Source organism: Crocuta crocuta, unplaced genomic scaffold, assembly GCF_008692635.1.
Source record: "Crocuta crocuta isolate KB4526 unplaced genomic scaffold, BGI_CrCroc_1.0 scaffold124, whole genome shotgun sequence".
Lineage (NCBI taxonomy): Eukaryota > Metazoa > Chordata > Mammalia > Carnivora > Hyaenidae > Crocuta > Crocuta crocuta.
The window spans coordinates 1285065-1307428 of record NW_027551573.1 but is presented as its reverse complement, the minus strand read 5'-3'; the positions used below and the strand labels follow the sequence as shown (position 1 = coordinate 1307428).

At 52.8% G+C, this 22364-nt stretch overlaps 1 protein-coding gene across 1 annotated transcript in view; it reads left to right on the top strand.

Moving 5' to 3' along the window:
• Positions 1-322: 322 nt before the first annotated feature.
• Positions 323-22364, top strand: part of NDRG4 (NDRG family member 4) — a 40091-nt gene continuing 18049 nt past the window's right edge. The window contains exons 1-3 of the mRNA XM_077751244.1: positions 323-436; positions 17551-17645; positions 22060-22104. Of these exons, the coding sequence (XP_077607370.1) occupies positions 400-436; positions 17551-17645; positions 22060-22104 (177 nt within the window). The 5' untranslated portion in view covers positions 323-399. The remainder of the gene's footprint in view (positions 437-17550; positions 17646-22059; positions 22105-22364) is intronic.

Below are 22364 nucleotides of genomic sequence, written 5' to 3'. Positions count from 1 at the left end.
GGGGACCCCCTCCCAGCCAGACGCGGGGACCCCCAGGTGTCGCGGTGGGGGAGACGCGGGCGGCAAGGCCTCTTTGTTCGGGCGACCGGCGCAGGGGGCCCCCCTCCCGCCGCCGCCGGGAGTGTCACCCGCACCCAGCCCGCGCGCTCCCTCCGCCTCCCGGAGATCACCCCGACCAGGTGGCGGCGCGCGCCTTTTAGGGGTGCGCGGTCGTGCAATTGGTGGATTTTTTTAACCGGCTTTGGAGGGGGGAGAGCGGCGAGGGGGGGCGGCGAGAGCGCTCCTGGCTCCCGGCAGCTCCGCCTGCCTGGCTCCTGGCTCTCCGGCTGCTCCGCTCGTCGCCTCCCGCGCCCCTCTCCCGGCTCGGCCGAGCGCGCTCCCCGACGCCGCAGCGCGGAGATGAAGGTGCTGGGGCACAAGATCGAACTGCTGACAGGTACCGCCGGCCCTTCCCCTCCGCCGCCCGCTACTTTCCGAGTTGGAGCGGGAGCCCGGCGCGCCGGCCGGGGTTCGGGGANCTGGTGCGCTCGCTCTCGGTCCCTGCGCGGAGCACGGCCGGAGAGGGGACGCGGGGCTGTGTCCCGCCCGGCTCTGCTCCAGTCCGCGGTGCCGGCGTCCCGCAGGCGGGAGCGCGGGGCAGGGGAGCGGCCGCTTGGAGCGTCCGACTAGCCGAGCTGCAGTCGGGGCACCGAGAGAGATTTCAGAGCCCTTGCCCTCCAATCAGTGTCGCGGTCCCCTGTAAAGGAGGAGCTCTCTGGGCTCCCAACAGGACCCCTGCCGTGGGCCTTTCACAATCTGAGCGCCTCTCCCTAGAAGTTTCTTGCTGGGAGTAGAGGCCAAGTGGTCTGTGAAGTGGGCAACCAGATGGGACCCCGCTGAGTGGGGACTCTCAGCCTCGAGGCTCCTCTGGAGAAGGAGCCGGACACCCTGCTGGAAGCCGCATCCCGGGTGCTGTGGCTGGAGATCTGCGGGGGACACTGGGTATGCCCTGAAGTGGAGGAAAGAGCGAGGCCGGAGACCCCGTGTCCGGAAGGTGGGAGAGCGCTCCCACCCCTGAGGTTGTGAGGAGAGACTCGGGGGGAGGGAGGGGGGAGGAAAGGGAAACACCCAGGGCCACCATCTCGCCAGGGCCTGGGCAGTGGAGGTGGTCGGGCACCTGGAAGGCTTTGTTCCTGACCTAGAGGACCTTTCTGTCTGGTGTGAGAACAGAGCACAGGAGCCCTGTTACAAGACAGCGAAGGGGGCAGCAGTGTGGGGGTGCACTCAGGAAACAGGCTGGAGTCGGAGTCAGGGCAGCCGAGGGGAGCAGAGAGATTTGAGCACATGGCAGTGTTCGAACTGGACCCTAAAAGGCAGCATTTCTATTAATGGAGAGAGAAGTGGCATCGCAGGCTGCGGAGGGAGGGACCAGCTCTCATATAGGCCTTGTGGGTGATGCGGAGGCTGGAGGGCCTGGAGCAGGAAGGAGAGGTCTGGTGAGGTTTCTGGCTGTGAGTGAGAGCTGTCACCTGCGGCTGCTGCTCCTGGGCTCTGGGCAGGCTCACAAACAAGGGAAGAGGGGGCCGTTCTGAAGCACTGGAAAGCCTGGCCCGGGGCTCAGAAGGGCCAGATCTGAGTTGGGTGAGCCACGGGGCTGGCCCTCGCTCCAATCCCTTGCCAGCTTTTTCTTGTAGAGCTCACTAGAGGCAGGCCGGCCCACCTGACTTCGAGGCCAATGCACTTGTTAATGCCCTTGAGGGAAAGTTTTTCAACCCCGTGGATGTTTAGAGCCCTGCTCAGAGGGCAGGACTTCTGGATCCTCCCCTTCTCCTCTGTGGCCCCAGAAGGCCCCGGAGGAAGAAAGCTCTGGGGAGGCATGCATGGGGGCTCCACTGGGGGCCCAGCCTTGGGGTCCTGGTGAAGTGTGCCCTTATCTCCTGGGTACAGGTTCAGGGCCCTCCTCCCTCATCAGACAGGCTTGCCTGATTCTGGCAGACTCCTCAGCCCGTGGCAAGGCTGGAACAGGAGCCCTCGGGCACTGTCGTGGGTCACAGGCCCCACCTGCACCTCCCACCAGGCTCTGGGAGACAGTGCATCCCTTTCATCTCTGCCTGGCGGTCTTTGACCTTCTCCCCAACTCCTGCTCTCCTCCTGGTCCCACAGATAAGGGTTCAAATCCCAGCCCCTCTGCTGACCAGCTGTGTGATTTCAGGCAGCTTTCTTAACCTCTCTGACTTCAGTTTTCTTTTAGAGATGAAACTCTTGACCCCTCCCTCTGAGAGTTGGCTTGAGGCTCACTGAGGTAGCACAGGTGAGGGGGCTGGCCCTGGTGGGCACCTCTGGGGCTTCATCTCCCTTCTGGAGAGTTCCTGTCATGGAGAGCTTCCACCTCCCCTGGCTGGCTGGCCACTAGAAAGTTTGGATCTGTCCCTAACCCCACCTTATCCCTGCTCACATGCATCTGTGAGATTCTGACCTGTCTTCCCTGCTGGGTGACGAGCAGGCCAAGGTCAGCATGGCTCCGTGTTGACTGTGGTGGCATACAGCAAATGCTCAATCATTGTTGACTGAGTCCAGGCTCAGTGGTGTCTCCGGGATAATTCCTTAGAAGCCCATAACTCCCTGAAAGCATTAGGGAATTGTTCCATTGAACCTCTTTTCTGAACTATTTCTCTAGCTGTTTGTAGTTTTCACATTCTCCCCTTTTATCATCCTGCCTATTTCCTCAGTGAGGTCAGCCATGTCTTCATACAATGCGGAAGAGATGGAGCTCGGTTTCAAACCCGAGCACTGACCCATCCTATGTGTTCAAACTGCCTGGCTTCGGGCCAGCCTTCAAGCTGTTCTACACTTCTTTTTCCCGTCTGTAAAATGGGATCATCATGGAACCTATCTGGTTGTGTGTTTCAGCAGTTAGCTGTGAGAGTGTGTCCACGCTGCGTGCAGCGTCCGGCAGACGTCAGCAAATCGTATCTGTAGGGCTGCTGTCCCCGAGCTCCCTCCTCAGTGTCCTAGGGTCTCTCCCTTCCCCTTTGCTCCTCTTCTGAGATGTTCCAGTTCCTTCTCTGGCTTCTCCACACAATCCAGATCTCTCTGCAGTGTGCTCCCAGGGGGCAAATCCAGATCTCCCTGCAGTGTGCCCCCCGGGGGACTCTGCTGAGACCTCAGTTCTCCATCACGTGGGACAGACTGGGGCATGACATCTGGAGTTGGGCCCTGCTGGCCCCAGGTCCTAGCTCTGACAGCAGGTGGGGAAAGCCAGGTGCGCCGCACCTGTGGGGCCGGAAGGACGTCCATGGGTTGTCGGGCCCAGTCCGAGCATGTCTTTTTGTTGCCGAGAGAAGCCGCAGGTGGTAGGGGCTGTTCTAGGAAGTTTCACAGGTAAGTGATGCACGTGGTGGCCAGCATTTCCCAGACTCTCTCAGAGTCCTGCCGTGTAAGGAGGGCAGGGATTTGGGGACCAGAGGTTGTAATTTCAGGTCTCAGCTCCTGAGCAAAGTCGTAATTTCTCTGAGGCTCAGTCTCCTGATCAGTAAAACGGGAATAAGGGCCCTACCTCATTAGCACTGGGAGGACCCCACACACTGCCCCCCGTGCACCCACACAAGTTTGCTGCAGTCTTCAGAGGACAGGCTCTTGGTGCCTTTTGTGGCTGGTTTTTTTTTTTTATTTCTTAGTGCGATGTGGAAAAGTGGGACATTCGTCTGCTTGGAAATAGGAAAGCGATGGCTTATGTGCATTGACACTCAAACAGTATGCCTCCAGGATGGTTTGGCGTCCCGAGGGAACTCTAAAATGGCAGATTTGGGGCTCTGATATGGTCCCTGGGGAGCCCTGATGTTGGGTGTTGGAAATGTTTTAAAAATATACTCGATGTGTGATTAAAAAGCAAAACTTTTTGCCTGTTCTGTCTGGAATTTTGGTGTCATTTGAATGCACGGAATATGCAGTCCCACACAATTTCATAGACTACCTTTAAATAGTGTTTGATTCTTGGCAGGTGTGTTGACCCACATTTTACATGTGGGGGAAAATGAGAAGCACAGATTTATCCCAGCAAGCTGAAAATAGGATCCCAAATCCTCATTTCCAGTTCATCCATTTCAACAAACTCCTCTGCTTCACCAGTGTGCTGCAGTGTGGGTGGAGGCCATGCAGATGAGTGAGAGGGGTGTGGTCTGCAGGAGGGAGGGGTGCGCAGATCCTCTCCCCCCCCCACCCCCCACAGGTGAGGGTCCCACTGTGCATGCAGAGCGGAACTGGTGCAGCTTTTATGAAGGGCCGGTTGGCCATGATGTATCAGAAGTTTAAAAAGACGTGTGATCTGTGACTCAGCAGTTGAATTTTTAGGAACAAATAAAGATGTGTGCAGAGGTGTTTGTTCAAGGGTGTTTATCCTGTAGTTGTTTATAGAAAAAAAAGATAAACTGGAACAATATGAATGCCTAACAGCAGAGGACGTTAAATAAATGCGGGTGCCATCATCCCAGGGATCCCCAGCAACGCAAATTATGCCATCACAGGTTATTACCCGGACAGACATTGCCTTATGCATGTAATAATAAGTGGTGACATCACACTTGTGTTTGCCATGTGCCAGGCACAGTTCTGAGCACTTTCTATGTGTTAACTCATCCCACCAACACTAGGAGGGATGTGGTATTATTTCCTCCTTTATATACATAAAGCAAAGTAAGGCACAGAGAGGTTAAGTAACTTTCCGAAGGTCACATAGATGGTAAGAAGCGGCTTGCTGGAATTTGAACCAGGATATCTGGCTCCAGAGTCCAAAATTGTGTTTCAAAACAGTTTTTTTTTTGTTTGTTTTCAGGAGGAAAAAAAGCTTTTTTCAGCATGTATATCAGCAGTGAAAAAAGACGAAAGAACATAAGTAGATATCTTAACAGTGGTTTCCTGCAATGAGTAGGATTATATGTGCTTTTTACTTCTTTTCGCTCTTCTGCTTCTCTGACTTTTCTTAGTGAATGTGTGTTACATGAAATTCAAGTTCAAGTTTTAAAAACTAAAAAGGAACAGACGCAGAGGGGAGAGTGCTAAGTGCTGGGGTGTTGATGAAATCAAGCGGGCGGAAACTCTGAGGAACAGCTGAAGCCCAGTGCTATGGAAGGGGTGTGTTCTTGGAAAGCTTGAGGGCAGAGCAGTGGATATTGAAGTTGGCTTTCCTTAAGTATAGGGAAGAGCAAGTGTGTAGGGGCACAGTGAGCAATTCTGACAAATGTAGGGCTGCAAGACCATGGGTGTGTGTGCACTAGGCTGAATAATAGCGCTTAAAGATATTCAGATCCTAGCACTAGAAGCTGTAAATATTACCTTAGGTGACAAGAGACTGCAGGTGTGATTAAGTGAAGGCACGTGTGATGGGGTCCTTGTCCTGGATTAGCCAGGGGGGCCCTGAATGCGTCCTTACAAGGGGTTAGGCAGAAGGATATTTGACCACAGAGCATGGAAGAAGCTGATGGAATGCCCTCAGCAAGATGCTTGACTTTCTCCACCCTGCCGGCCTTGAAGATGGAGGGCAGGCCAGGAGTCAAGCAATGCAAGGAACACAGCTCTAGAACCCGGGGCCTGCAGGAGAACAGACTGTGCCCTCGGGTCTCCAGAGGAAGAGTGGTCCCACCAACACCTTCGTTGCGGCCCAGCGCAGTGGAGTTTGGACTTCTGGCCTCCAAGACGATAAGACAATAAATATGCCTTGTTGGAGGCTGCCGAGGTTATGGTGATTTGTGACACCCAGGAAGCCAGTCCCAGGGTATGCAGATCAGACCCAGTGCCTCGGCCCCTTCAGTGGCTGGCAGCATAGGGTGGTGGCCAGACTGTGGGGTTGAGATCTGGAAAGCCACATCTAACCTGCCCTGGCCATGTGACCTTGGGCTGAGCCGGGCCAAGCTCACAGGCAGTCTTTTATTTTTCTTTTCCCTTTTTAATGCTTTATTTATTTATTTATTTATTTATTTATTTATTTAGGGGGGGAGGGAGGGAGGGAGAGAGAGGGAGACACAGAATCCGAAGCAGGCTCCAGGCTCTGAGCTGTCAGCATAGAGCCCAATGCAGGGCTCAAAGTCATCCACTGTGAGATCATGACCTGAGCCGAAGTCGGACGCCTAACTGACTGAGCCACCCAGGCGCCCCTCTGGTTCACCTTTTGGGAGAGGAGTGGCAGGACAGATGCTGTGTGCCTGGTGCTGCACCCAGTCTTAGCAGGTGAGGTACGGGGACCCCAGCCTCCTTGGATGGGACAGAGGGAATATTTCTGGAATGTCATCTCCCTAGACAGGGGTGGGGGTGGGGGTTCTGTAGCCACATCTGAGGTTTGTAGCCAGGGTCATATCTGTGCATCCGAGACAGTTTCCTGACAGCCTGCTCCAGGCTCAGGCTTGTGGGTGCCAGAAGTGGCTTTTAACAGTCCTTTCCGTGCTGGTGTTCAGGAGTAGCGATGTCCGTTGGGGCCCTGGGGCCTGGGGGGGAAACGTGGAAACTGCCGACTCTCTGTCAAGCTCCCTGGAGAATCCCATCTGCCCCACCCTGAGCTGTACACTTGCCTTTCCTTGTGCTGAGAGTAACAGCTCTGAGCTCACTGATCTAAAGCCCTGGGCAGCTCCAGAGTACTCGCAGAGAACTTGGCCCACTCGGTCCAGGTAGAGCGGGCAGTGATTGGGGGTGGCCCCGAGGTCCCTTGAGATCTGAAGTGGTCATCCAGGAGGGCTACGGGCCCTGAGATGTTCCGGGATGGAAAAACCCAGAACACAGCTAGAGTGGACTGTGGCGTTGTCATTCGGGTGTGGTGGGCAAGTCCTACCCCCCAACCCATGAGCCCTCTGAGCCCATGCCCGGGCCCGGCTGCCCCGTGTGATTGCCGGGCGGATGGGCAGGTGCCAGGCCAAGCGGGAGAAAAGATCTTGGACCTTCCGTTCCATCTCCTGATTACAGAAACTGAGCCTAGGGTGACACAGAGGAGACTGTGGGGCGCACCGGGCCACCAGGCTCTATCTCTCCCCCACCTACCTATTCGGGTCTTTGGGTTGTTTTGGTTCTAAGTCTCTGCCTCTTGATGGCAAGATGGCTGCTGGCTCACAGACCATCGTCCCGATAGCCCCGGCAAAGAGTGTCTCTTTCCCAAGGATGCCAGCAAAGGCCTGGTCCTGACGGGAGCCCACAGGCTCCCTGCATTCTCCGAGGCCACACCCTGTGCCGAGTGCGCCTGGTTCCCACTCAGGCTCTCCCACCTCGCTGCTGCTTTCCCCTCCTCTCCTCTCTCTGGGCTCCAGTCCTGGACACCTGTGTCCTCACTCACCCCCTGCCTGGCCCCGTCCGGTCTCACGAGTTTGGGNCGCTGCCTCTTCCCAAGCTGCTGCTTCCCAGCTCTCTCCCCACAAGGGCTCAGAGCAAAACCCAAGTCACCCTTGACTCTTGTCCCTCCCTCATGCCCCACGTCCGATGGCCCACAGCCCCCACCGGCTCTGCCTTCAGGACACACCAGAACCGGAGGGCTTCTCCACCTCCACCAGCTGCCCAGTCTCTTCCGGATCATTGCAGCTGGTCTCCCTGTTTCCGCCCCCACATCTGGTCCACATTGAGCAGGTGGAGGGAGTCTTTAAGATGGAAATCCTCTTACGTCACCCCTGTGCTTAGAACCCTCCAGCACAACACACTCAGAGAAAAGCCAGTTTCCCTAACAGCCTTCAAGGCAAAACATGATCTGATGCTCCTGCCCATATGTCTTTGTCCCCAAGTCCTCCCCCACCCACCCCCTCCCCAGCCATGCTGCTGCCCGTGCTCCCCTGAACGTGCCAGGCAAATGCCTGCCTCACAGCCTCTGCCCTTCTCTCTGGCCTCTGCTCCTCCACATCCACAGGGCCCTCTCCCTGCCTCCATGAACCCTGTTTCAGACTGCAGCGCCCAGCCCTGCTGTCTAGCCCTTTCTCGACACTGCTTCCTCAGTGAACTTGGCATGTCTGACACACCGTGGATTAACTGGGAGTTGTTGAGGTTGACCTCCTCTCCTAGAAAGTTCCACAGAGGGTTTTGTCTATAATACTATCTCATCACCAGTGCCTGGAACAGTCCCTGGCACATAGTAGGTGCTCAGTCAGTATCTAGTGACTGGATGGTTGGACGGATGGATTTTTGCCTGAGCCACTTGGCCACACCGGCCTTAACCACATGGATGGGGGATAGAGCAGTGGGGGGATGGTTTCCTAAAAGGAAACCAGGTGCCATTACAAGTGGGAAAGACCTGAGGCGCCTGGGTGGCTCCGTCGGTTAAGCGTCTGACTTCGGCTCAGGTCATGATCTCACGGTTTGTGAGTTTGAGCCCCACGTCAGGCTCTGTGCTGACAGCTCAAGAGCCTGGAGCCTGCTTCAGATTCTGTGTCTCCCTCTCTTTCTGACCCTCCCCTGCTCATTCTCTCTCTCTCTCTCTCAAAAATAAATAAACATTAAAAAACAAAAACAAGTGGGAAAGACCTGGGTGTTGAGTGGGTCCCCACACAGGGCTCCCTTCTGTAGACATTGTGTTTGAAGCGGGGAGACTTGGAGTTGCTTAGAGTGGGTCCTTCTCTCCTGGGTGAATGTTGTTCCTGAAAACACTAACAGATTAGGCATTTCACAGGGACTTTCTGTGTAAAAATACCCAGTACGAAAGCTGCTGCCTCCTACTAATTCAGACCCTCGTGCAGATTCCTGAGCTGGACGACGCTTGCTGCCTTAGCTTACCTCTTTGGATCTTGCATAAAGATCCAGGACAAGTATATCTTTGTTTCTGGGAAATTTGCCAAATGAGGCAGATACACAGCTGAACTGAAGCACCGGTGTTAGAGAAACTTGAGAATCGGTAGCAAAAAAAATGCCAAAGTGGGCTCTTTACCTTTTTAGGTAGGTCACGGTTACTCATCACAGTCACCGTGTACCTGTGAGGGGTGGGTGAGAGGGGCTGGCTCTGCTGAAGAGTGAACAGAGAGGACTGCTTCTAGATTATACTGCCCATGGAGAGAGGAAGCTGCCAGTTCTCGCTGCGCTCTAGCATTCCCCTGGCCTTCCTCGGGCAAGCCCTTTCCTTTCCTTTGGCTTTCTGCTCCTTCAGCACATTAGGGTGGGCCTCCAAGAAAAATGCCCCACGTTTAGATTCATTTCAACAGTATGGGACAGAAAACCCAAGATACTCATAGATTAAACAAGATAAAAATGTATTTCTCTTTTTTATAAACAGAATCTGAAGACAGGCCATCCTGAATCATGGCTTCATGATTCTCTGGTACCTATAGACTCCTTAGTATCCTGCCCCAGGGCCCAAAATGGCTGTTCAGGGGCATCTGGGTGGCTCAGTTGGTTAGGCATCTGACTTCAGCTCAGGTCACGATCTCATGGCTCATGAGTTCAAACCCCACGTCAGGCTCCATGCTGACAGCTCAGAGTCTGGAGCCTGCTTCAGATTCTGTGTCTCCCTCTCCCTTTGCCCTCTGCCACTCGCTCGCTCTCTCACTCTCTCTCTCTCTCTCTCAAAAATAAATAAATAAACAAAATGGCTGTTCAGGCCCCCACCTGCACATCTGTGTTCCAGCCAGTTAGAAGGAGGTTGGATTGAAGAAAAGCATGTCACCTCCATTAAAAGTCACATGCTTCCATTTACATCTTACTAGAACAGTGTTGTCACAGGGTCATAAGTAAGTTTCATTCCCATTATCCACCTGCCTGTCTAAAATGTAGGGATCTAGGGGTGTCTGGCTTAGTCAGTTGAGCATCGGACTCTCGATTGGGGCTCAGGTCTTGATCTCATGATCAAAAGATCAAGCCCTGCATTGGGCTCTGCACCGAGCAGGGAGCCTGCTTGAGATTCTCTCTCCCTCTCCCTCTGCCCCTCCCCACTCTCTCTCTTTCTCTTTCAAAAATAAATAAATAAATAAAAATAAAATAAAATGTAGGGATCCAGGGGTGCTTCTCTGGGTCATTTGGNCATTGGGGTACATGTGCTCCTATGCATCAGCATTTCTGTATCCCTTGGGTAAATTCCTAGCAGTGTAGAGCTTACTTTAAATAAATAAACACATAAATAGATAGTTTAAAATGTAGGGGTCTATTATTAAGGAAGAAGGGGAGAACAGATATTGGGGGACAATTAACAGTCCTTGCCATGGTGGGACTCATACTGGGTCGCTCCAGGAGCTGCCCACATGGGATGTTATTGGGGTTCTAGTTCTGTCTCTCCTCGGTCTGTGTTTAATTCCTGGGGCCATGTTGTGTAAAGAAACAGAGCTCCCACATTGGTGCTCAATCTCAGTAGAAGGAAATGTTATGAAAGAGCTGTGTTATGTCAACTCCAAGGTGCACTTCCTTTTCATACTCTTTCGTGTCTAAAATGCAGTCTGTTTTGGGGAGCCTGGCTCCGCGCCTCGGACGGAATCTGTGGCTGGAGGGAAATCCCGGGGATGGCAGCGGAGCCCTGGTGCGAAGTGCCCGCGCCACGAGCATTCCTGATGTCCCAGGAGCCAGACTGCGCGGAGAAGCACGCAGTCAATGACAGTGACTCAGGGGCATGGACCCTGGATGTGGAGGAGTTTTAGGAAGGCTTTAAACCATTTATTTCACATGTAGCTTCTTTTTGAATTTACAAGACTGATAGATGCTTTTAAAAATCCGGGTCTAGGGGCGCCTGGGTGGCTCAGTTGGTTACGTGACTTCAGCTCAGGTCATGATCTCAGAGTTTGTGGGTTCGAGCCCCGCGTCAGGCTCTGTGCCTACAGCTCAGAGCCTGGAGCCTGTTTCAGATTCTGTGTCTCCCTCTCTCTCTCTGACCCGCCCCTGCTGTCTCTCTCTCTCTCTCTCTCTCTCTCTCTCTCTCTCTCTCTCACTCTCACTCTCTCTCAGAAATAAATAAAACAATTTTAAAAATCTGGGTCTAAAAGAGTAAAGTACAAAAAACTAAATTAAGTAATGAAAAGTTCTGAACGTTAAGAACTCATTATGTGAGTAGCAGTTCTGAAATTACTTTGTTGCATAAAATAACGAACAAATAAGTGAAACTATTATGGGTAGTGAGAGCCAGCTTTCTTATTATGGCAGAAAAAATTACACAAAAAGGGGAGAAATTAGAAAAAACTCTTTTGGGGTGCATGGCTGGCTTGGTGGAACATGTGAATCTTAATCTCAGGGACATGAGTTAAAGCCCCATGTTGGGTTTGGAGCCTACTTAAAAAAAAAATTAATGAAAAATTTCTTTTAAAAACTGTGGTGTTGAATTGGAATTAAAGGTCTCAGTATTTGTTTGTTTACTTATTTTGAGAGAGAAACAGCGCAAGTGGGGAGGGTCAGAGAGAGGGAGACAGAGAATCCCAAGCGGACTCTGCAGTGTCAGCACAGAGCCGGATGTGGGGCTTGAACGCACGAACTGTGAGATCATGACCTGAGCCGAAACCAAGAGTTGGATGCTTAACTGACTGAGCCACCCAGGCTCTCCTTAATTTCAGATTTATGCGCACACCCACAGATATCTAGATACACAAGTGTTTGTTACCATACTCACCCACGTATCCTAACTGGGCTTGTTAAAACAGCCTGGAACAATGGCATCCCAGTGGCAATGAGCACACTAATGCCCAAATCTTGGTTTCCTTTTTTTTGTTTGTTTGTTTTTATTTTTAAGCAGTATCTGCACCCAGTGTGGAGTTTGAACTCACGACCCCATAGTCAAAGAGTCACGTGGTTCACCAACTGAACCAGCCAGGGGCCTCTAAATCTTGGTTTCTAGACAGTATTCTGCAATACAAGGAAACCAGGCTCTCTGGAGAAATGGTTGATTCCAGGACTCAGGCAGAGAAAATACGAAATGAGTTTAGAACATCGTAAGGCACCAGAAAATTTGAAACTACTCAAAAAATAATGGGTGTATAGTAAAAGAACTCATTCAGAGGAGCCAACTTGGAGGAACCCCTAATGGCCAAATCTGACACAGTTTGAACAATGAAATAAAGATTGGATTATAACCCATTGACTAGAATAACTATGCATAAGTCTGTCGTAGTACAAATAATCGGATAAATAAGTAAATGGAGGAGAAAGGATAGCTCTTTCTTACAGGAGAACTTCAATTAATAAATGTAGAAGTGATAGTGGAAATAGAAAAGTGTCATTAAGAAAACACAACAGGGGTGCTTGGGTGGCTCAGTCGGTTAAGTGTCCGACTTTGGCTCAGGTCATGATCTTGCAATTCGTGAGTTCAAGCCCCACGTCAGGCTCTATGCTGACACCCAGATCAGAGCTTGGAGCCTGTTTCAGGGTCTGTCTCCCTCTCTCTCTGACCCTTCTCTGCTCTCTCTCTCTGTCTCAGAAATAAATATAACATTTTTAAAAATTCAAAAAAAAAGAAAACACAACAATAAGTAGGCAAGAATCATGAATGGTTGCTATAATTAGTGGGGGAAAGTATGATGAGAAACAGGTTGGACGTGCTTCTCGTGGGTAGAATGTGCTCACTGCGTCAGCCGGGGTCTTTAGCTGTGAGGGTCAGGATCCCCCCACATGGCTGCCTTAAGCACAATGGAATGTGCTGGAAGGGTGAGTGTGTGTGTGTTGTCAGGGTGGCGGCGGTTGTGGGGAGGTGGGAGTTCATAGGCCTAAGTCAGAATAAAATAGGAGAACTGATCTGGTTCAGGATGGGCATAAATCAAGGGGCCCTAACTAGAGAGAGGACGTGGAAGCTGGGCCAGAAAAAAATCATATCCCCTGTGGCCTCCTGTTGGGTAGCTAGCGCGGGAGGCAGAATACACATGGAGTGTGGGTTTTATTTATTGTTTTAAAGCAATTATTTTATTTTATTTTATTTTTTGAGAGCGAGAGAGAGCACAAGTGGGGGAGAAGGGAAGAGACAGAGAGGGAAAGAGAGAATCCCAAGCAGGCTTCACACCAAGCACAAAGCCTGACGCCGGGGCTCCATCCCACAAAAGTGAGATCATGACCTGAGCTGAAATCAAGAGTCACAGGCACTTAGTCGGGGAGCCTGGGTGGGTCAGTCCGTTAAGTGTCTGATGTTGGCTCAGGTCATGATCTCACGGTTCATGAGTTCAAGCCCAGCATCGGGCTCTGTGCTGACAGCTCAGAGCCTGGAGCCTGCTTCAGATTCTGTGTCTCCCTCTCTCTCTCTGCCCCTTACTCATTCATGCTCTTTATCTCTCTCAAAAATATATAAATAAATGTTTTTTAAAAAGATTTCCTCTTTCTAAAAAAAGAAAGAAAAGATAGAAGCACAAACCAGGAACTAAAAGTAATTTAAAACAAATGCAAATCCTCTTAAAGAATCACCCACATCCACTCAGGAGCCCCCGCTGCTGTCCCCAGCTCCTATTTGCCCTGTGACATGTTTCTGGCACCGGGTCAGAGAGGCCACGTGCCCATGCCCTCTACTGCAAACATTCCTGTAACCTCCCTGCCAGCAGGTGTGACTCCTCCCTGGAGCAAAAGACTGCAGGAAAAGAACTCCAGAGTTGCCTTATGCATGATGAGGAAGTTAAGGAAGACCCTGATCAATCACCTTTGTTAAATTCTTTTTGTCCCACCTAGGTGGATCCCCAAATCTTCCATTTAAAAGGCATTTTTCTATCCATTGTCTCTGATGCACCTCCTGGCAAAGGAAGGCACATGCTCCCATTTTGCAGAGAAGCATCTTTTAGTGGTTTGCCCGAAATAAAGTGAGTGACGGGGAAGAAATATCGGCCATAGTTCCAGTGACTCCAGGCCTCAGCACTGAGAATGTGGAGAGTGAGAATAACCCCAGGCTTGTTTGGATCTAACCCTAGGTTGCCTTTAGGGAATCAAGGATCAAAAGGAAGGAAAACAGACCGAGTGAAAAGAGCCATCACTGTTGTTTCCTAAACCCCTGGGGTCACCCACAGGACCCTGCCCTGTGCCACCTACCTCCTTGCAGACATGACCGCAGCTTTCTGGCTTCCTCGTGGGAGGTTGATAGGAATCTCTCTTCCCCTCCCTGCCCAGCTTTTCTTCTCTATTTAAAGTTTATTTATTAATTTTTTGAGAGAAAGGGAAAGAGAGAGAGCCAGCATGCAAGTGGGGGAGGGGCAAAGAGAGAGGAAGAAAGAGAGCATCCCAAGCAGTCTCTACACTGCCAGTGCAGAGCCTGACGTGGGGCTCGAACCCACAAACCGTGAGATCATGACCTCAGTCAAAATCAAGAGCCACCCAGGCACCCCTCGCCAGCAACCCACCTTTTCTGAGATACAATTGATAGATAACTTTATGTACATTTAAGGTATATAACGTGTTGATTTTATAAGGAATCCCATTTTCCTTTAACTTATCATCTAGCTCCTCTTTTTTTTTTTTTTAACCCTAACTTTCTTAGGAAGAAGCTTCTAGGCCAGCACCCTGTGGGAATGTCTCTGTTCTGAAGCCCCGCATCACCACCTGCTGGGCCCTGAGCTGCCTGTCTTCCGCAGGCTGAGACATTCCCAGCTTTCTGGATTTAAGGTTTCTCTCCAACCCCATCCCCACCACCCCCTCCATCACAGGCCATCTGTCCCTGCACTGCCCACTCTCAGCCCTTTTAATAGCACCATCCTTGGGGAGGACAGTCTCCACGTGGTTTCGTAACAAGCTTGGGTGAGGGCGGGGACACCCCAGTGCTGCCAAGGCGTTTAATCGAGTTGGTTATTCAAGGAGCCTAGCAGCTAAAAAAGTCCTAAAGGGGGAAGAGGTTTCCAAGGTGGGGGCCCTTCTTTCAGCTCCCCGCCCAGATGGATGGATGAGTGTGCACACACCAGAGAGGGTGCAAGAGAAAGGGGGGTGGGGAGAGGATGCCTTTCTAAAAATACAGCCCATCTGCATTGTGTTAGCTGGTTTCCCCGGAAACCACTGGGAACAGAGCTCTAGCAGGGCTCAGAGGTGGGGGGACCTGGAGGCCTGAGTGGGCAGGGACCTCCCTGCTGGGCTTCTTCCCTGGGGGGGGGGGCAAGGAGGGGGGCTCTGCAGCTCTCCATTAGCTTCCCAGGAGGCCTGGGTGGCTGGCAGCTCCCAGCCCAACCTCAGCACATCTAAACCCCAAACTGGACTCAGGTGGGGACCCCCATGCTGTCACGAGGCAGCTCTTCATAAGGCTCTGGAGGCTAAGGCTTCCTGCTTCTGACAGGTGGGAAGGAAGCCCAGGGAAGGGAAGGTCTCGAGCCGCCGCCTGGTCTCATGACAGTCTACCACAGAAAGAGGTCCCATCTGAGGCCCGTGCCCTTGGGCCCCACACAACCACAGTGCAGACTCCGCAGTCACTGGGCCCCTTCCACCAGGGAAGGGATGGGGTGGGGGGTGTCGTCTGACCAACCAGCTAGTGGGGGACTGTCAGCCTTCAGGACAGGAGGCAAAGTCTGAGGGCTTCACCCTTAAGGTGACTAAGATACAGGGCACCTGGGTAGCTCAGTCGGCTGTGTCTGACTTCGGCTCAGGTCATGAACTCTCGGTTCTTTGGGGTATGTGAGTTTGAGCCCCATGTGGGGCTCTGCACTGACAGCTTGGGGTCTGCTTCAGATTCTCTGTCTCTCTTTCTCTCTGCCCCACCCGTGCTCACTCTCTCTCAAAAATAAATAAATGTTTTAAAATTTTTCACAAGTGACTAAAAGAGAATTGGGGACGGAGTGGGGATGAACGAATGGGAGGAAGGACAGGAATCCATCCTTCCCGGCCAGGCGGCTGTGTTACTGAATGAGCACTGGTCTAACGCAGGAACTCACAGACCCCTTTCCCAGGCCTGGCCCTACCTGAGCATGCCCTGGAGTGTCCCTTAGCACAGGTTTCCTCAGCTCCCTTCCCTTGAGGGTAAAATCAAATAGCACAAGGAAGAAGTCCTTTGTAAGCCATGAAATGCTTACAAGAATAGGGCGCTGATGACCATCTTCATATAGCCTCTAAAAAATGCTGGCTTCTCTAGGGGCGCCTGGGTGGCTCAGTCAGTTAAGTGTCAGACTTCGGCTCAGGTCATGATCTCACGGTGCATGGGTTTGAGCCCTGCATCGGGCTCTGTGCTGACAGCTAGCTCAGAGCCTGGAGCTGGTTTTATATTCTGTGTCTCCCTCTCTCTCTCTGACCCTCCCCTGCTCATGCTGTCTCTCTCTCAAAAATAAATAAAAAGCATTAAAAAAACTTTTTTTAAATGCTGGCTTCGCTAGATTTCAGATGGGAGACCCTGGTGTTTCAGTCCTCAACCCAGGAATAATGCCTGTGAGCTTTGGGTGTGCATCCTTCAGGCTTCTCTGTGGAACTATTCCTATTTTATAATCTCAAAGATACTGTATGTGTCATACCTTCTTTTTCCATTTATTACACCACAAGCATTTCCCCATGTTATTGCATAATCGTTTACAAGTGATTGACCCAGAGTCCGTTGAGTGCCTATTCATGGACATTTAGCTTTTTCTAGTTTATTATTATTATTATAAAAGGCACTGTGGTGAGCATTCTTACAGATAAATCATTAGGTGCCCTCTCTGGTTTCCTTAGGAAATTTCTTCCAGGGAGAGGAGTGCTGAGTCCAAGAACATGAACCTTTTAAATTACTTCATTCTGCAAAACTGCCCTCCAGAAAGACCTAACAGTTGATACACCCACAAACTGTGTAAGAGAAGTGCCAGTTCCATGGGGGAGGAGTATCTTGTTTTTACTAGAACGTTTTTGACTTGTAGCGAGCTTTAATATTTTCTCATGTATTTATTAGTCAATTTTAATTCTTTCTGGATTTCCAGTGCACGTCCTCAGCTAGTTTTTCTGTTGCTGCGTTCTAATCTATGATGTCATGAAATCCAAGTAGGGATGGCTGTGCCAGGCCAGACAGATTGTCTCCGCCGCCCCCCCCACCTCCAAATATACACACAGGCGTGCATGTGTACACACAGGTGCAGTGTCACCCTTTCCTGAGGTTCAGGGCCTCAGGGGTCCCAGGAACACCTAACTTTTAGGGCGTGGGACCTATCATGTGGTGGCTGTGGATTGAGTGGCCGTCCCACCCTGTTGCTGGCACAAGGAGACCCCCACCCCCTCTTTCAAAACCCACTGCACTCTGCCTGCCACGCTTGCGAGAGCCATGCCCACCCAGGCCCCAGGACAGCCCTGGGTTCTGTTCCTCCCCATCCTGTCCAGGAGCCCGCCCCTGCCCTTCCACTTCCAACCACAGGGGGCGTCTGTCTGCGTCTGGCCCTGCATGTGGCCTCCCTCCCCACACCCATCCCTCGGCATCTCAATAAATGCAGAATTTCCCTTGAAATTGCTTTAGAAATCATCCCGTGGTGCCTTTTCTCTTCTTTCTTTCTAAACATGTTTTAACTTCTAAGAGCAAATAAAATAATGACGTCCTCTGAGCCAAATAGGCGGGGCTTGCAGACAAAGCCTTGCTGCCCCGTGAAGCACTGCGATGGGTCTACACTTCGGGACGCAGGGGGGATGGGGCGGTCGGGGCAGTGCCCTGTGCCCGGGCCGGGCCTGGGCTCGTGCTGTCCTCCTCCGCAAGGGGGGGATTAAGCAGCAGGGCCCAACCCTCATCCCCGTCCTCCCTTCCTCCCTCCCTAGGGCTCCTGCTCCACGACGTGACCATGGCCGGGCTACAGGAGCTGCGATTCCCTGAGGAGAAGCCACTGCTCCGGGGCCAGGACGCCGCCGAACTGGTGAGTCGCCCCTTCGCGGTCCTGGCGCCGAGGGCGCCACCTCGTGGCCAGGAAGGAAACCACGTGCCTTCCCTTGGGTCTTGCTGATGGCAAGGAGCCCGCGGACCCTCCGTGGCGCTGTCTTTGGGGCTGGGAGGCTGTTTGGGAGAGTTATTCCCGTTTCAGTGGTGAGAAAACGGAGGCACAGAAAGTTAACACACTTGGCCAGGGTCGCATAGCTCTCGGGGAATGGCGCCATACTCAACCCTTGGTTTTGGGGGGCCCCGAAGCCCCAAGAGGGTACCTGCTGGAGAGTGCCAGGGCCTTTCGTCTGCAGCTTTCTCTGTCTTTCCTCACAAGCCTCCAAGGGACGAGGGCAGATATTAACAACAGTGCCGTCAGGAGCCGTCGGACTGAGGCTGTCGAGGTGGTTGTGTCCAGACGGCTCCCACTGGGGCACCAGGCATTAGATTCTGAAGTTGTTTCTACCCCACGTTTTGTTGTCGTGGTGACGCCTAGCGCAGCAAGGAAAAGCTGAGGGTCCACTGCTTGTAGAACCCTGCTGTGTCAGGACCCCAGCTCTCTGCTGGCTGTGCTGCCCACCCCTCATTTTACAGGTGGGGACGCCCAGAGCCCAGTCTCCAGGACTTCAGCCCACCAGTCCCCACCCTGCCCTTCCACAGCCTCCAGCCGGGAGGTGAGCCCACGCGCCACCGAGGGCCTCGCGTTGGGACCGAGTGGCTGGCTGGGCTCAGTTCCATCCCTTACCTTAAAGACAGAACCTTGAGTTCCCCGACAAAACCTGAGTATGTGGGGGCGGCTCCCAGGAACCGTCAGGGGGGTGGCTGGTAAGCTGTACCCTCCTTCTAGCTGCCCCACCTCCCTGTTCCAGGCCCCCCTCATTTCCTGTCCAGTAGCCTGTCCCCAGAGCTCTCTTTACCCTACAGCCTTTGAAAGCACATCATGTCATGTTCTGCCTAACGCTGCTCAGTGGCTGCCACCTGCTCACAGCCACAGCCACCATCCCTCCCAGGCCTGGGATGAGGCGTGACCCTGTCCCCAGATGCCCCACTGCGTCCCTCTTCTGATGCCAGGCCCACCACCCTTCCTTGAACTGGCCAATTACGTTCCCAGCTGCTTCCTCCGCCTGGGGTTCCTAGCCCCAAACTCTCCCTCATTTTTTAAATTGTTTTTTAATGTTTTATTTATTTCTGAGAGAGAGAGACAGCATGAGCCGGGGAGGGTCAGAGAGAGAGGGAGACACAGAATCTGAAACTGGCTCCAGGCTCTGAACTAGCTGTCAGCACAGAGCCCGACGTGGGGCTCGAACCCATAAACCGTGAGATCATGACCTGAGCCAAGCCGAAGTCAGATGCTTAACCGACTGAGTTTGGCGCCCCAAACTCTCCCTGATTTTATTCAGGCTCTGGTCAGACGCCCCGTCCTCAAAGAGGCTTTGCCTGACACGGGGTCTGATACTGACACCTGGATCCTGTCTCTTTTATTCCCCATCTCCCTGGTGCCTAGCAGAGCCTTGCACAGTGTAGTCTCTCAGCAGAGAGGGTTGGGTCATCACAGACAGAGATGCTTCTCAGAAGGAAGTTTCTCCAAACTTCTTGAAAAGGTCCCTCCTCCTCACAACCCCTTTCAAGGCATGTGAGCAGAGACCAGCCTACTTGTGAGGCTTGGTGGGCGGATGGTGCTCATACGGACCCCTGCACCTCATCACAAGGGCTGAGATGTGGGCTCAGGGAGGCATCAAGTCCCCAGCTCAGTTTCTCTCTCTCTTGGGTTGGCACCAGCCCCGGGCTGTGGACGGGTCACATCTACTTTTACCAAAGGCACATTAGCAGCCCCACCTCCACCCCCTAATCACCTGTGCGCTCCCAGCATGGCTGTTGGGGATTCCAGTGACCTCAATCTGCCTTCCAGAGCTATTCTGGCTCTCTTTTCTTCTATTGATTCTCCTTTTCTAGCTGTAGTGCGGGAAGGGGTCTGTCCCCTCACTATTTTTTTTAATGTTTATTTATATTTGAGAGACAGAGTGCAAGCAGGGGAGGGGCAGAGAGAGAGGGAGACACAGAATCCAAAGCAGGCTCCAGGCTCCGAGCTGTCCACACAGAGCCCGACGCGGGGTTCGTACTCACAAACCATGAGGTCATGACCTGAGCTGAAGTTGGATGCTTAACTGACTGAGCCACCCAGGCGCCCCTCTGTCCCCTCACTTTTAAACTGCATCCTGCTAGGTGCAAATTCTTGAGTCCAGGAAGGAGTGAATGGTCCCACATCTCTACCCGCCACCTCTCACCGTTGCAGGCTTGCTGGCCTTTGAAGACTCGGACACCAGGTGTCCAGGGCTCCACGGGAGAGCTGCTGCTCCTTTCCCCGCGCCTACATCTCCGTCCTCCCCACAGATGCTCCTGGGCCTCCTCCCACCTCCTTCCTCCCTCTGTTCCTGCACCCCCAGGCCCTCCCGGGGTCTCTGGATTGGCTTGTATTTATTCTTGCTCTTTCTTGGTTTGGGGTCCTGCCCCTCCAGAGGCTTTCTCATCTCCTGGGGGCCCCCGGCCCTCTGAGAGCGCACAGCACACCCTGCCATTATCTGCCTCATCCATTGCGCTGATTGTGTTTTTTTGTTTGTTTTTTGTTTTNGACTAAGCCACCCAGGTGCCCCGCGCCGATTGTGTTTTTAACAAAACTGCTTCCTTCTCAGAGATAACTGTCCCCTTAGGATTCCCAGCTATAAAAATCTCTCACATCGCTTTCCCACTTGGGCGTGATCTTCCAGTGAGAGGATTATCAGTAACCAGCCTCGTCCCCTTCCCGGAGACCGCCATCCTCTCCCTCAGAGGCTTTGGGAGAGACCTGGCCACCTCCGTGCTCTCCACTCCTCCCCCATGCAGACCCCCCAGGCCCTGGAGGGGCCAGAAGGTGAAGCCAGAGGACAGCATTGTGTCTGATACGGTTCCGGCTGCGGGAAACCTGGCCTTCCTGCTGGGGTGTGAGCCCCCCCCAGTGCCGTCTCATTCTCTCCACCACCCCCACCACCCCACCTGCCGCACAGCAGGTGGCTGAACTTTGCCTTACTTTGAGAGTAAAACACCTGAATTGCTGGTTTTCATTCTTTTTCTTTTTCTTTTTCTTTTTTTTCCTGTGATTTAGGGTCATTTTCCTTCTTGTGCCTTAGTAGCCCACCCCTTGCCTTGGTGTCCTCCGATAATATCCTGGTTCTCATCCGATTGTCTCATTTATCCATGTAGTTATTCAGTAGAGCCTTAGGGATCACGTGTAGCATACAAAGTCAAGTGCAGGAGTATAAAGGACAGAGCGACAGCTAACACCGTGCCTCTCTCGAATCCTCCCAGACACTGAGGCTCAGAAGCAAGGTGGCCTGCCCTGTTTGTCATAGCTGAGCAGAGGGGAGGAGAGGTTTCTAGACAGACACAGTCGGAAGCAAGGCGGAGACCCAGGATCTCGGATTTTTCTGGAAATGTGCTGACTCCCCCCTGGCTCCCATGAGGTTTCCTTCCCTAGACCAGACCCACAGAGGACGCAGTGTCTGAAGGCTGTTAGGTGGCATCAGGGAGAACCCGGCCACACAGACACGTGGGGGTGGGCTTCTTGCCCTCTGGCTCTCTGCGTCTCTGCTGCCTTGCAAACAATGGGTGCTTCTGAGCTCAGTTCCTCTCGTTTGCAAAGTCAGACTTCACCTCTGCTACCTTGCAAACAGTGTTGCTTTTGAGCAAAGTCAGACTGGCTCACCCATATCTGTTTGGGTTTGGGAAGCCCATTCCATTACAGGCTTTCTGGTAAGAGCAGAGTCAGACGCGGTCCTGACTTCATGGCACTTACAGCCCAGCGCAAGGGACAGGCACTAGAGACTCACACTGTTTGGGGTAAATGAGCCTGAAAACGGGAGACTTCCATGCTTTGAGAGCACAGAGCAGGCAGGTCTGGAGAGGTGGGAGCAGGCCCAAACAGAGCCTCTGTGCGGCTTAGAAAAGCCCACGAGTTCCTGCCTCAATGCATGGACCTCAGCTTCCCCATCCCTAAAAATGGGTGTGCTGTCATGCCCCAATGACCTTGAAAACCATCTGTGGGGCAGCAGGACAAGTGACACATGGCAAAGATTTGGCTTCAGAGATGCCACCACTGAATAGCTGTGTGATTCATCCTTTCTTAGCCTCACCCTTCCCACCTGTAAGATGGGGATCTTCACATTTTAAATGAATAGGTAAATTGATAGGAGTAGCTGCTTGTAGGCTCGTGCATCAGGGCACTTACTGGCCCGATACCTGGGAAGCCCTGGGTCACTTTTGTTAACAGTAAGATGGACTGGGGAACAGCTAGTAAGTCTGCTCAAGGCTGAGCCCCTGTGGCCCCTTCCGGGCCAGCTGGGACCTAACATGCCACCTCTCTGTTTGCCTCCCCTTAGGAGAACTCCGACACCTTCCTCTTGGCCGTGGACACAGACTGGAAGGTAGGTCTCAGCTCAGCCTGCCAAGGTAGGGGCCTGACAGGTGGCCGGCACCTTACGTTAAGCAGCCTGGCCCCAGAGGAGGGTCACAGCCCTTCTGTGTGGGCATCTTACAGCCCCTGGGACCAGCCCTCACTCACAGCAGCTTTGTCTGCCCCCTGCCCAGCAGAGACATGCGGCTCCTTCCCTGCACGGGACTGAAGCAGGGGCGAGGCCTGGAGAGAGTGAGGATGGAGAAGAGTGCTGTCATCTGAATCAGCACT